The sequence below is a fragment of the Schistocerca nitens genome, chromosome 2, assembly GCF_023898315.1.
Source record: "Schistocerca nitens isolate TAMUIC-IGC-003100 chromosome 2, iqSchNite1.1, whole genome shotgun sequence".
Classification (NCBI taxonomy): Eukaryota; Metazoa; Arthropoda; class Insecta; order Orthoptera; family Acrididae; genus Schistocerca; species Schistocerca nitens.
In genome coordinates, this window is record NC_064615.1 from 639516604 (window position 1) to 639531245 (window position 14642).

The 14642-nt window shown below is 48.3% G+C and overlaps 1 protein-coding gene across 1 annotated transcript in view; it reads right to left on the minus strand.

Moving 5' to 3' along the window:
* Positions 1-460: 460 nt before the first annotated feature.
* Positions 461-14642, minus strand: part of LOC126235218 (uncharacterized) — a 47523-nt gene continuing 33341 nt past the window's right edge. The window contains exon 2 of the mRNA XM_049943949.1: positions 461-1654. Within this exon, the coding sequence (XP_049799906.1) occupies positions 461-1654 (1194 nt within the window). The remainder of the gene's footprint in view (positions 1655-14642) is intronic.

Below are 14642 nucleotides of genomic sequence, written 5' to 3' on the forward strand. Positions count from 1 at the left end.
CCAGTGCTACCCTTGCCATCCCTTGGTCATTGCTATCTGGGATTCCCTGTATGCCTTTTAACAGTGTGGATGCTCAGAGACCTCCATCTGGGACCCTTGGCTGCGTCGGGATCCTGGGGAATGAATTGCTGATAGCTTGGCCAAACTGGCTATCAGTAAACTGACTCTTCAGATTGGTATTATGCTGTCATGTTTTAGGTGCGTAGAATATGGAATGGCTCACTTTAGATTTCAGCAAACTAACAAGTGATGAAAGAGACTACAATTTGCTGAGATCCTCTGTCCAGGCATGTCACAAGGCACTACCGTCCTTTGCTAGCCCTGCATCAGCCATACTTGGCTGACTTCTCCAGAGTGAGGACCCATCCCACTTGTGGTTCGCGTTTGACAGTTGTCTACATTTTGCTGGACTGTCCTAACCGAGTCACCCTGCGGTACTCTTTTAATCTCCTTGTCTTGCTTAACCTGCTGCTGGACTGGCGAGGAAGTTGGGCACTGGCGAGGAAGTTGGGCACTGGCGAGGAAGTTGGGCACTGGCGAGGAAGTTGGGCACTGGCGAGGAAGTTGGGCACTGGCGAGGAGGTTGGGCACTGGCGAGGAGGTTGGGCACTGGCGAGGAGGTTGGGCACTGGCGAGGAGGTTGGGCACTGGCGAGGAGGTTGGGCACTGGCGAGGAGGTTGGGCACTGGCGAGGAGGTTGGGCACTGGCGAGGAGGTTGGGCACTGGCGAGGAGGTTGGGCACTGGCGAGGAGGTTGGGCACTGGCGAGGAGGTTGGGCACTGGCGAGGAGGTTGGGCACTGGCGAGGAGGTTGGGCACTGGCGAGGAGGTTGGGCACTGGCGAGGAGGTTGGGCACTGGCGAGGAGGTTGGGCACTGGCGAGGAGGTTGGGCACTGGCGAGGAGGTTGGGCACTGGCGAGGAGGTTGGGCACTGGCGAGGAGGTTGGGCACTGGCGAGGAGGTTGGGCACTGGCGAGGAGGTTGGGCACTGGCGAGGAGGTTGGGCACTGGCGAGGAGGTTGGGCACTGGCGAGGAGGTTGGGCACTGGCGAGGAGGTTGGGCACTGGCGAGGAGGTTGGGCACTGGCGAGGAGGTTGGGCACTGGCGAGGAGGTTGGGCACTGGCGAGGAGGTTGGGCACTGGCGAGGAGGTTGGGCACTGGCGAGGAGGTTGGGCACTGGCGAGGAGGTTGGGCACTGGCGAGGAGGTTGGGCACTGGCGAGGAGGTTGGGCACTGGCGAGGAGGTTGGGCACTGGCGAGGAGGTTGGGCACTGGCGAGGAGGTTGGGCACTGGCGAGGAGGTTGGGCACTGGCGAGGAGGTTGGGCACTGGCGAGGAGGTTGGGCACTGGCGAGGAGGTTGGGCACTGGCGAGGAGGTTGGGCACTGGCGAGGAGGTTGGGCACTGGCGAGGAGGTTGGGCACTGGCGAGGAGGTTGGGCACTGGCGAGGAGGTTGGGCACTGGCGAGGAGGTTGGGCACTGGCGAGGAGGTTGGGCACTGGCGAGGAGGTTGGGCACTGGCGAGGAGGTTGGGCACTGGCGAGGAGGTTGGGCACTGGCGAGGAGGTTGGGCACTGGCGAGGAGGTTGGGCACTGGCGAGGAGGTTGGGCACTGGCGAGGAGGTTGGGCACTGGCGAGGAGGTTGGGCACTGGCGAGGAGGTTGGGACTTTGTATGGGCACTGATGACTGCACAGTTGAATGTCCCACAAACCAAACTCACCATCCCCTGGTGCTGGGAGACAATACCCCAGCAGATGACTTAGTTTTATTCGTGAAGTGGGCTTTGATGAATCTCTTTAAGGGAGGGCAGTTTAACCTTATTGGCCCATTGGGGGGTTGGCGGAACACTGTTGCCTCCTGTGACCAGACTGGGTTGCAGCTGTCTAGGCTTGGTGGTCCAGTCCGGTCCCCACCCTGCATGCTCTTTTACACTGACACCGCTCCTCCCCTACCCTCGCATAGTTTGTTGGACTTGTTCTTCTCTTGCCCTCTCAATGTTGCTATTTTTTCCAAGGCATTCTTGCAGTTGAGTACCTCTGGTAAGTGGCGGGGGCTGGGAATGTTATGCCCCCTCATTGCTCTCTGCTTTCAGGGACTGCTGTTCCCTTGAAGGAGCACCTTTTTTCCTCTGTCTCCCTGTCTCCTTACCTCAGCTTCGCTGATATGGTTAGACCTTTGGCTCTCTCTGATCTACAATCATATGAACCAGTCTGTCTGTGGCTAAAGTGACTAATGACGTAGTAGTTTGGTCCCTCTAATCGACTGACTGATCAACACTGTCGGTTGATATGCTTATCACTGAGTGTGTACCCTCCAGGATCAATGCTAGAGCAGAACTCAGGCTAACCCTAATTAGTGGAATTACATTATCATCAGTGCATAGACATTACAAACTGAAATTCCTGTCGCTTGATCATGTAGTCACTTATGGCAAATAAAATGCATTATTTGGCAAACATACTCATAAGTTACTTTCACCATAGTGTATTACAACCTGAAAATGGTGCATGTGTTTGACAGTAAAGCTGGTTAACTTTGTGTCCTATAACAAGTGTAGCAGCTATTACATAAAATATTTGGCACTTAAATTTTCAATAATCAATTAAAAGCATTTAACACTGTTTAACCTACAGGTGGTGCGTGCGCACTCCCCCCCCCCCCTACACACACAAAACAGTGGGAAAAAACCTACCAAATTGCTCTCTCGATAATGTTCCTGTCCCTAATCACTTGCGTAATACGTATTCCTTTGATCAGGAACCTCTTTAGCAGTACTCCTTTGGACACAAGACATTGGTATTGAAAGACATTGGTATTGATCTGTGTAATCAAAGTATAGGTTACGAAGTTTAAAATTCTTCTTGGTGTTGTACTGTGTCATTGTATAAAATACTTTAATTATAAACTTAAAACCAATGTTCTAACTGTATTACAACGGTCTTCCTCAGGGCCAGGGCAAGACTGGTTTTGGTGGTGGAAAGGTGGCTGTATTTATTGTAGAAGATTGGTGTCAGTACATCATACATCAGAAACATTGGCCTTAGAATATAATAGGGTAGTCGGGACAGAAGAGGGAGGATAGGAAAGAAGATACTCATTCCTAGCCAGCTCATCAATGATTTGCGACTGTCTGCGAATCAGCCCTTGACTTCTGGTGGGCATGTTTTCTTCCTGGTATGTGTGGAAATGCACTAACGTCTCCCAACAGTTGTTTGTTTAAGCTGTTATGCCCGTGCCCAGTGAGGTTTCTGCCTCACAACCACTCATGACCTGTTGAACTCTGATAGCCAGTGGCCAAGAAGCCAGAAGTTTCTAACTGTCCTCTCTATTGATGTTGTCAGGGTGTTTAATAATTTCAGTAGCCTCTCGAATTTTGCATTGCAGTGTGACTCTTTTTGCCAGCATCTAAATTGTGCCATCTTGTGGGACAGACACTCGTATGTGAAGGATTCACCCCATTTTGTAAAATAATTATGGAGCAATGGATACAGTCAACTGACACTACGGTTAGTTTAGATATGAAGTCTACTAACATATCAAAAAAGGAGACGTGTGATTTGGTGCGCTTAAAGGTATCATAAATGCACTTCACCTGCCGAGGAAAATATTACAAGCAGTTAGTGGCAATGGGCTCCCCCCTCTTCCCAATCCTGGCAGACATGCTTTCGAGCAAATGGCCCTAGCTTCTGCACTGGCTACGGTATGTAGTCAGCACTTTTATCTGGCTACAAAGGGTGGTGGAATTGGTCAGCTTTCTTCAGCATTTAAATAGTGTGCATAAAAATATACGGTTCACCCACAAAACCAAAAACAGTGATGTGTTAACACGGAAAAACATAGCCCTGTTAATGGTACACTGGAAGACAAGAAGTATACAGTTCAGCACTCTTTACACTGCCCATGCCTACTGGATAAGCTACACTAAAAACATTAAAGAAGAATTGACGGAGCTATGCCACAAACTTCATGCCAACAGTTATGACAAAAGCGTTATAAGGAAAGTGACCAAAGCCAACACAAATAAAAAGAAAATAGGGCAATGAATAGAAGCTTCCATTAGTGCAATTGCCATATGTGAAGGGTGTCAGTGAATGGCAGATAATGTCCTCTGCAGAAGAGGTTTGAAACAGATTTTCTGCAGCAGCTACAGGATCCACAACATGATAGGTCCCACTAAGGTTGCAGTTAAAACTAAATACTGCAGGAATATATGAACAATGTTGTGAGTGCAGAGCTTCCTACATAGGGGGACAGGGAGACTCATTAGCACATGGGTAGCCAAGCATGAATGCTATGTGCGATTAACACAGAATAAAAAAAATCAGTGATTGCAGAACACGACCATGAGTAGACAGCCTGTCTTCTTCCAGGAAGCCCATGTGCTAGTGAAAGTTGTGGACACAGCTGCGTACAATTTGGGAGGCAATTAAAATTATTAAGCAGCCAGACATCATCAATAGTGAGCATGGCTACAGACTTCTAGCATCCTGGATGCTGGCTTTCTCGGACCAATGGGCGACGAGTGGTTGTTCCCACCCAGGACCTCAGCATTTGTTTGCTGGGTATGGGCTTGGTGACCCAGGATTCTTTGAGCTTGGGACTGGTAAGTGCCACCAGTCCTCTGTTACCATAAGCTCCAGGAATGCTTCAGCAACCACTGTGTGGTACGGCAGTGGAATGCTGTGCATTTCATGGGATCTGTATGGAATGGTCTTGTCAAACTTGTGCTGCTACTACTACTACTACTAGTGACGGGATGGGTGTACCATCAGGTAGTACCTACACCCCCTCATCAAAGAGAGCTCGGTTGGTCAGTCATCCCGAGTAGTAGTCTCAGTATCAATGTAACATAGTAACTGATATGAATATAATAGAGGGAAACATTCCGCGTGGGAAAAATATATCGAAAAACAAAGTGCTGCAACTTACCAAACGAAAGCATTGGTATGTTGATAGGGACGATAACAAATACACACACACACACACACCCACCCACCCACACACACACACACACACACACACACACACACACACACACACACACACACACACACACAAAGGCAAAGAGTTTGGGCAGAGATGTCAGTCGAGGCGGAAGTACAGAGGCAAAGATGTTGTGGAATGACAGGTGAGGTATGAGTGGCATGGGAAGAGAGGATATATTGAAAGGCAAGTTCCCATCTCCGGAGTTCTGATATGTTGGTGTCAGTGGGAAGTATCCAGATAACCCGGACGGTGTAACACTGTGCCAAGATGTGCTGGCTGTGCACCAAGGCATATTTAGCCACAGGGTGATCCTCATTACCAACAAACACTGTCTGCCTGTGTTCGTTCATGCGAATGGACAGTTTGTTGCTGGTCATTCCCACATAGGAAGCTTCACAGTGTAGGCAGGTCAGTTGGTAAATCACATGGGTGCTTTCACACGTGGCTCTGCCTTTGATCGTGTACACCTTCTGGGTTACAGGACTGGAGTAGGTGGTGGAGGGAGGGTGCATGGGACAGGTTTTACACCGGGGGCGGTTACAAAGGGTAGGAGCCAGAGGGTAGGGAAGGTGGTTTGGGGATTTCATAGGGATGAACCAAGAGGTTACAAAGGTTAGGTGGACGGCAGAAAGACAAAGAGGGGATGAGGAAGTGGCTCTGGTTATTTGCTTCTGTACCAGGTCGGCAGGGTAGTTGAGGGATGCGAAAGTTGTTTTCAGGTTGCTGGTGTAATGATTCAGGGATTCAGGACTGGAGCAGATTCGTTTGCCACGAAGACCTAGGCTGTAGGGAAGGGACCGTTTGATATGGAATAGGTGGCAGCTGTCATAATGGAGGTACTGTTGCTTGTTGGTGGGTTTGATGTGAACGCATGGTGTGTCGGCGGTTGGCTTGGGTCCTGGAGTCACGTGGCCTACTGGCTACATGTCAGGGCGGTTTCTGTGAGGGTTACTCTACCACTGATAATCTTGTGTCCCTCGAGTCTACCATCCGGACAGTCTTTTCCAGATGCCAACACCTGGTTCTCATCGCTTTTTATTTAAGAAAAGTGTATGACACAACCTGGCGACATCATATTCTTGCCACATTATACGAGTGGGTTCTCAGAGGCCCACTCCAGATTTTTATCCAGATTTTCCTGTTGCTTCGTACTCTCTTATCCAAGTTGGTGCCTCCCATAGCTCCCCCATATCCAGGAGAATGGTGTCTCACAGGTCTCTGTATTTGAGTGTGTCTATTTTTAGTGGCCATTAATGGTCTAGCAGCAGCTGTAGGGCCGTTGGTCTCACCTCTGTATGCAGACAACTTCCGCATTTCATACTGCTCCATCAGTACTATTACTGAGTGACACCTACACGTGCAAGTTGCAGTCATGGGCTCTAGCCCATGGTTTACAGGTTTTGGCTGCAAAGTCGTGTGTTATGCATTTCTGTCGGTGTCGTACCATTCATCCAGAACCAGAACTTTACCTTAATGGCGATCCACTCAGTGTACTGGAGACATATCGATTCTTAGGACTGGTTTTCGATGCTCAATTGACTTGGTTTTCTCACCTTCGTCAGCTTAAGTGGAAGTGCTGGCAGCACCTCAATACCCTCTGCTGCCTTAGCAAAGGTACTGGGGTGCAGATCGCTCTATGCTGCTGCAGCTCTACAGTGCCCTTGTTCAATCCCGCCTTGACTATGGGAGTCTGGTTTATGGTTCGGCGGTGCCCTCAGCGTTGTTTCCTCAACCCAGTGCACCACTGTGGCATTTGCCTAGCGACAGGAGCTTTTAGGATGAGTCCGGTGACCAGCGTCCTTGTGGAAGCCAGAGTGCCTCCATTGCGGGGTAGGCGTGCACAACTGCTGGCCAGTTACGTAGCACACATTCGTAGTTCTCCTGCACTTCTTAATCACCGTCTCCTTTTCCCACCCACATTGGTTGATCTTCCCCATCGGCAGCCCAGGTCAGGGCTTCTAATTGCAGTTCGTGTCCGATCCCCTCTTTCTGAACTGGAGTCCTTGCCTTTACCACCTATACTTGAGGTCCATTCACATACACCTGCATGATGTACACCTAGGCCGCAGCTTTGCCTGGACCTTTCACATGGCCATAAGGACTCAGTTAACCCCGCAGCCGTCCACTGCCACTTCCTATCGATTCTTGACAAGTAATGAGGCCACGAAGTGGATTACAATGACGGCTCGTTGGCTGATGCTCACATCGGCTTCGTGTATGTCCATGGAGAACATATTGAACATCATTGCTTGCCTGATGGCTGCAGTATTTTCACTGCCAAGCTGGTGGCTATATCTCGTGCTCTTTGAGCACATCTGTTGATGCCCAGGGGAGGCATTTCTTCTGTGTACTGTCTCAACGAGGAGCCTACAAGCTCTCAGCTAGTGCTACCCATCCAGAAGTCCATCTATGCCATGGAATGGTCCAGTCATTCAGTGATGTTTGTCTGGACCCCAGGTCATGTCGGAATCCCAGGCAAAGAACTTGCCGACAGGCTGGCCAAACAGGCTACGTGGAAACTGCTTATGGAGATTGCCTTCTCTGCAACTGACATGTGTTCAGTACTATGCTGCAAGATTTTTCAGCTTTGGGAAATGAAATGGCATAACCTCAGCACGCACAACGAACTGCGTGCCATTAAGAAGACTACGAATACGTGGCAGTCCTCCATGTGGGCCTTTTACCGGGACTCTGTGGTTCTCTGCCGGCTCCGCATTGGTCATGCTTGTGTGACACACGGCTGCCTCCTACACCGTGATGACCCACCTCAGTGTTGGTGTAGCGCCCCGCTGACAGTGGCCCATATCTTGGTGAGCTGTTCTCCTTTGGCTGCCGTGCGATGGACTCTTCAGTTACCAGACTCATTGCCATTGATTTTAGTTGACAACACCTCACTGGCTAATTTAGTTTTAAGTTTTATATGCGACAATTGATTTTATTCTTCTATATAATTTTTGACGTATGTCCTTTGTCTCTGTGTTCTCCACTCTAATGCTGTTAGGGTGGATGTTTTAATGTGTCAGAGTGGCTGGCTTTTTCTTTTTATTCTCATGGTCGGCCAGCCAAGGTCATCTGGTCTCTTGCTTTTATCGCTTCTACCTGTTTCTTGCTTTTATCGCTTCTACCTGTTTCTTGCTTTTATTGCTTCTACCTGTTTCTTGCTTTCATCGCTTCTACCTGTTTCTTGCTTCTCCCTCTGGTTTTCTTTCCCTGTTTTTGTCCATAGTAGTGTTGGTTGTCCTGTCATTCTTCTGGTTCTTCATTTCTCTTGTTATTGTGCTGTACGTCTCCTTTATTTTCTTCTTTCTGCTGTGTAATTATTCTACTGGGAACAATAAACAAACCAACCAAACAACCAGCACTACTTTAATATTCTTGACACCTGCTGTGGAAGCCTACATAGTTATGAGGTAAAACTTAACCTGTGTTCTCTCAGTGCAGTTGAGTAGAGCATGTTGTGACTCCATGAATGAAACAATGCAGTTTTGTACACTGTTAGGGCTATCAAAATGCTCCGGAGTGTCGTATGAAACCTTACCTTGCACACATTGCCTGTTCCCCCCAGGGGGTCCACAACTCTTTTGTGGATACATGTGTAGCGAGCATGGGAACCCAAGCTAACGTGGCTCTCCTTCCTTTCCGGGCTACATACCTTCCTTTTCCGCATCCTTTCCCATCCCCCATCTTCGCCCCCCCCCACCTCCGCCTCTTCCCTTCCTTTTCTCCCCCTCTGGGAGTATGTTTTGTGCCTACGTCCAGAGATGGACGCTCAAAAATGTAACACATTATTCGCTTTCTCTGCTTGCAAGTCTTCGTCCTTCCTTTGTCCTTCTCTTTTCCTTACCTCTTTTCTTTGCTCTTTTCTCCGCTGTGGCGTTTGAGACCTCTCTTCTTTCCTTTCCCTTTCTTTGTTTTTCCCTTCCTCTTTTTTTCCTCCCTGTGCGTGTCTGAAGGCCGACCCACGCATTTCCATGTGTAGCCGGTGACGGGGTAACGCGTAATTCCCCACCCCGGGTAGACAGGTAGGACGCGTACATACCCCCTGGTAATGGCCAGGCCCAGGGAGGGGTGATTACCCGAGCTTGATACCTTCCGAAAGTGCCGAATGGTCCCTCCGTCCATTTCTCGGGAGGTGTGACCTGAGGTGTGAACAATCACCTAAGGCGGGAGTGCCCTGAGAGAGGGTCCCCAGAAGGGAGGAGCGTGCCATCGGAGACGCTGGTAATCGTGGGGATACTTCCGCAATGGTTTCCTCATCTTCTACTATGTCTGCTCACAAGTGCAAGTTCACAGAGTCTCAGCCACAGACAGTTCTTCCATCGTTGCCACAGTTCCTTGTTGTTTCTTGGTCTGATGAAGGTCACGACTTCTCCACGGTGAACCCTTTCATTATTCAGAAAGGTGTCGACGCAATTGCGGGTGCTGTGAAGTCTTGTTCCAGATTACGAAATGGCACCTTGTTGTTCGAAAGTCGGTGCCCTCCAGGCACAAAAATTGCTGCGTACTTCACTGCTACACATGTTCCCTGTCCGGGTTGAAGCGCACAGCACTTAAAATTCATCACGTGGGGTCGTTTGTACACACTCCCTCGACAGATTGTCCGACGAGGAAATTCAAAACTACCTGTCTGACCAGGGCGTAACGGCTGTTCATAGTCATGAAAAGGGTCGTTCCAACCCGTACTGTCTTCTTGACATTTGACAGAGTTCAACTCCCATCGAACATAAAAGCGGGCTATGAGATAATTTCCGTTCGCCCTTACATCCCAAACCCTACGCGTTGCTATCAGTGTCAGCGGTTCAATGATACCAGCCAGTCCTGTTCCAATCCGGCCAAATGTGTTACGTGTGGCAAGGATGCCCATGAGTGAGGGTCCTTGTCCACCTCCATCCCCACATTGCATCAACTGTATGGGTGACGACGCAGCTTCCTCTAGAGATTGCCCCATTTTTAAAGACGAAAAGCTCATTCAGGAAATCAGAGTGAAGGAAAAGGTGTCGACCTTTGCTGCACGAAAATTATTCGCCAGTCGAAAGCCCACTGTGCCTCAGACAGGTAAATACAGCACTGTCCTTGCCTCTCCTCGGGCAACAAAGGAGGCAGCCACACAGACCTGTGATCTCACTTTTAGTGCCACGTTCGTCAGATCGGCCAGCGCAAAGATCGCCCGTTCAACCTCCCCACTCTTGCCTGCTCACTCTATGACTCAACCTTCATCGGGTTCTGCTAAATCTCGAGCCCAAAAGTCAGACACCTGGACCTCCAAAAAAGAGCCTACTCGTGAAGATTTTTTACGTACCCCAACTTCACAACCATCGGTTCCTCCTTCATCTAAACATTCTGTTTCCAAGAAGGCTAATAAGAAACCCAGTCCCTCTCCTCCTCCACTACGGCGTGTGTCATCTACGGCACCACCTGGCGGTAGCCACCCTCGGCCGTCTTCCGTGTCGCCGAGGCGCACTGCAGGCAGCCGATCGCTGGTAGCAGGAGGTGCTCCTCAACAACCTATGGATCAGGATCTTCTGCCTTCGGCTGAATGCTGTTCCACACTGTCGGTCGCAAGCTCTGAGCATTTGTTGAGTTGAGGGCACCCTTGGTCACATTCTTCCATTTTCTGTCCACCAAATGTCCATTATCCATTGGAATATCCGCAGCATTCGAGCCAATCGGGATGAATTGTCGATCCTCTTACGATCCTACTCACCGGTAATCTTCTGTTTTCAGGAAACAAAGCTGCATCCCCACGACTGCTTTGTTTTCCTCAATTTTCAGTCAGTCCAATTTGACCACCCCTCTGTTGAAGGCACTCCAGCACATGGACTCCTCATGATTCTTCTCCATGATACTCTCCATTATCACGCAATCCCCTTAAACCCTTCCTTCCAAGCTGTCGCTGTCCGTATTTCACTTTCTGGATACACTTTCTCTCTTTATACTGTATACATTCCATCGTCCACACCAATGGCACGAGCTGATCTCCTTCATCTTCTTGGTCAGCTTCCGCCCCCCTATTTGCTGGTTGGGGACTTCAATGCCCACCACCCACTTTGGGGATCTCCACATGCTTGTCTGCTTGGCTCACTGTTGATTGACGTCTTCCACCAAGCGGATCTTGTTTCCCTCAACACTGGGGACCCTACATTTTTGTCTGCCTCCACGACAAATTTCTCTCATTTGGACCTTTCGGTTGGTACTGTTCCACTAGCTCGGCGCTTCGAATGGTTCGCCCTTGCTGATACACACTCGAGTGACCATTTTCCATGTGTCCTTTGATTGCAGCCATAACTGCCATATATGCGCCCGTGACACTGGAAGTTTGCCCAAGCCGAATGGACACTTTTCTCGTCTCTAGCGACATTTGATGATCGTCACTTTCCTAGCATCGACGATGAGGTCACTCATATTACAGACGTTATTCTTACAGCTGCGGACCGTTCAATACCACGCACCTCTGAATTGCCCTGGCGCCCCCCAGTTCCTTGGTGGAACGAGGCATGCCGTGACGCAATACGTGAGCGGCGCCGTGCTCTTCGCGTTTTCCGCCACCATCCTACTTTGGCCAACTGTATCCGCTATAAGCAGTTCCGTGCGCGATGCCGTCGCGTCATCCGCGATAGCAAGAAGGCAAGCTGGGACTTCTTTACTAGCTTATTTAACACCTTCACTCCCTCCTCGGAAGTTTGGAGTCTGATTCGACGGTTATCAGGTGCGCCTAGTTTCTCCCTGGCCTCTGGGCTCACTGTCGCGCGTGATACGTTAGTGGACCCCGTTGCAATTTCTAACTCATTGGGTCAACACTTTGCTGAGATTTCGAGCTCTTCAAATTACCCGCCAGCGTTTCTCCCGAAGAAACGTGGAGCGGAAACGCAACCTCTTGCTTTCTCCTCTCAAAATCGCGAAAGCTATAATACTGTTTTCTCCATGCGGGAACTCCAACATGTACTCTGTTCTTCTCGCTCCTCTGCCCCAGGACCGGATGGTCTTCCTCTGTAGTGGTCAATCCAAGGATTGGTTTGCAACAGCTACAATGGCAGCTTGTCTCCATTCTGTGCGTCTTTCAGCTTTTCTCTTCATTTCTTTATAGGGGTTACATGCCACATCTTCTCACGATTTGATCCATGTACTTCTTGGTCTTTTTCCCTCGACATATCCCTCTATGATTGTGTTCAGGAGTTCTTTATGTCTTAATATCTCTATCCAGAACTACTTCATTTGTGACCTTGTCGATACATTTTATTTTGAGCATGCGTCTATAGCACCACATTTCAAAATAATTTAGCTTCTGGTCTTCCTCTCTCCCGAGAGTCCATGTTTCACTCCCATAGCATGCCACACTCCAAACATATGATTTCAAAAATCTTTTCCTGGTTTCAAGGCTGGTGCTCTTAGATGTTAAGATATTTTTCTTCTTGTTTAAAGCAGCCTTTGCTTGAGCAGTTCTACTTCTCACTTCTGCCTTGCTCCTTCCATCCCTGGTAATATTACTGCCCATGTAAGTAAATTTATCAACTTGTTCAAGCGGTTCATTGCCTACATGAACTTGGACTTTCACTTGATCTTTTCTGTCGCATGCCATTACTTTTGTTTTTGCTTTATTAATTCTCATATTATATTCTTCCTCTATAACTTTATCCATTCTATTCAGTAGGACTACAAGATCTTCACTTTCAGCCATGACAGCTATTTCATCGGCATATCTTATCGTATCTATTTGTTGGCCATGAATTACTACACCTGTCTGTGAATTTTCCCTTACTTTTTTCAGCACCTCTTCAATGTATAGGTTAAAGATAACGGGATAGTGCGCAATCTTGTCGGACACCTTTCCGTATCTGTACCTCTTCTTGTTTTGTCCGTTCACGGATAACAGCTGTCTCGTTTTTGTACAGGTTCCATATCATTTTTCTATATTTATAGTCCATTCCTACTTATTTGAGTACCTCAAACATCTTATCCCATTTAACATTATCAAAGGCTTTCTCTACATCTACGAAAGCTATGTATGTTGTCAGGTCCTTATCTAGTCGTTTCTCTATTATTAGTTTTAGAGCAAATATTGCTTCTCTGGTTCCTCTATCTTTCCGGAATCCAAACTGGTCTTCGAAGAGTGTAGCTTCGACTTTTTGTTCTATGCATTTTAGGATAATTGAGGTTACTATTTTAGAGGCGTGAGTAACTAGGCTGAGCGTCCTATAATTTTCACATCTTGTAGCATTTGCCATTCTTTGGAATGGGGATCATAATGTTTTTCTCAAAGTCTGTAGGATTTTTACCCTGCTCGTACATGTCGAAAACAAGATTATACAACTCCTGATTCAGTTTTGCTGCTCCAGATTTCAGAAGTTCGACTGGGATATTGTCTATACCAGGCGATTTGTTGTTTTCCAATTTTTTCAGAGCTAGTTCAAACTCTTGCTTTAATATAGGTTCACCTATGTTGTGTGCATCTACTTCTGTTTCTTCTTCCATGATGTTTTCAGGCAGTTCTGGTCCGCTGTACAGTTTTCCTATACATTGTTTCCATCTTCTTGCAACTTCATCATCATTATCCAACAAATTGCCATTTTCATCCATCACAGCCCTACACTTGTAGGTATCCACATCCAAATGTTGTTGCATTTATCATACCATAGTCTGCGTTACCTCCTTCGCCTTTATAATCGAATTTGGACTGACAGTACTTTTCCCAGACGATGGCGGGAAGCTATCGTCGTTCCTGTTCCGAAACCTGGAAAGGACAAACATCTCCCTTGTAGCTATTGCCCCATCTCTCTCACGAGTGGTGTATGTAAGGTTTTGGAGCGTATGGTGAATTGTCATTTAGCTTGGTGGCTGGAGTCCCGCAGTCTTTTAACACCTGCCCAATGCAGTTTCCGAAAGCATTGTTCTGCAGTTGACCATCTTGTTGCTCTCTCCACTTATATCATGAACAATTTTCTCCAGAAACGCCAAACAGTAGTAATATTTTTTGATCTGGAGAGAGCATACGATACCTGTTGGAGGACAGGCGTCCTCCGCACACTTCTCTTGGGGCTTTCGAGGTCGGCTGCCCCTTTTTCTTTGCGAATTTATGGCAGAGCGCACATTTAGAGTGCGGGTGAACACTACTCTCTCCCGTACTTTCTCCCAAGAAAACGGGGTACCCCAGGGCTCCGTGCTAAGTGTTGTACTGTTTGCCATTGCCATAAATCCTATTATGGATTGTCTCCTTCCTGATGTCTTGGGCTCCCTCTTTGTGGACGACTTTGCGATCTACTACAGCTCTCAACGGACCAGCCTTCTTGAATGACGTCTTCAAGGATATCTCGATCGCCTCCACTCTTGGAGCATCGAAACAGGCTTCTGCTTTTCTCCTAGTAAGACCGTTTTTTGTTAATTTTTGGCATTGTATGGAGTTTCTTCCACCTTCCTTACATCTAGGACCTGTCAACCTTCCATTTTCGGACGCCCTAAATTCTTGGGTCTTATGTTTGACAGAAAACTGTGCTGATCCACTCACGTTTCCTATCTGTTGGCTCGCTGTCTGTGATCCCTCAACACCCTCCGTGTCCTGAATGGTACCTCCTGGGGAGCGGACTGAGTGGTCCTTCTTCACCTCTATCGAGCCTTAGTGCGCTCGAAATTGGACTATGGAAGCATAGTTTACTCCT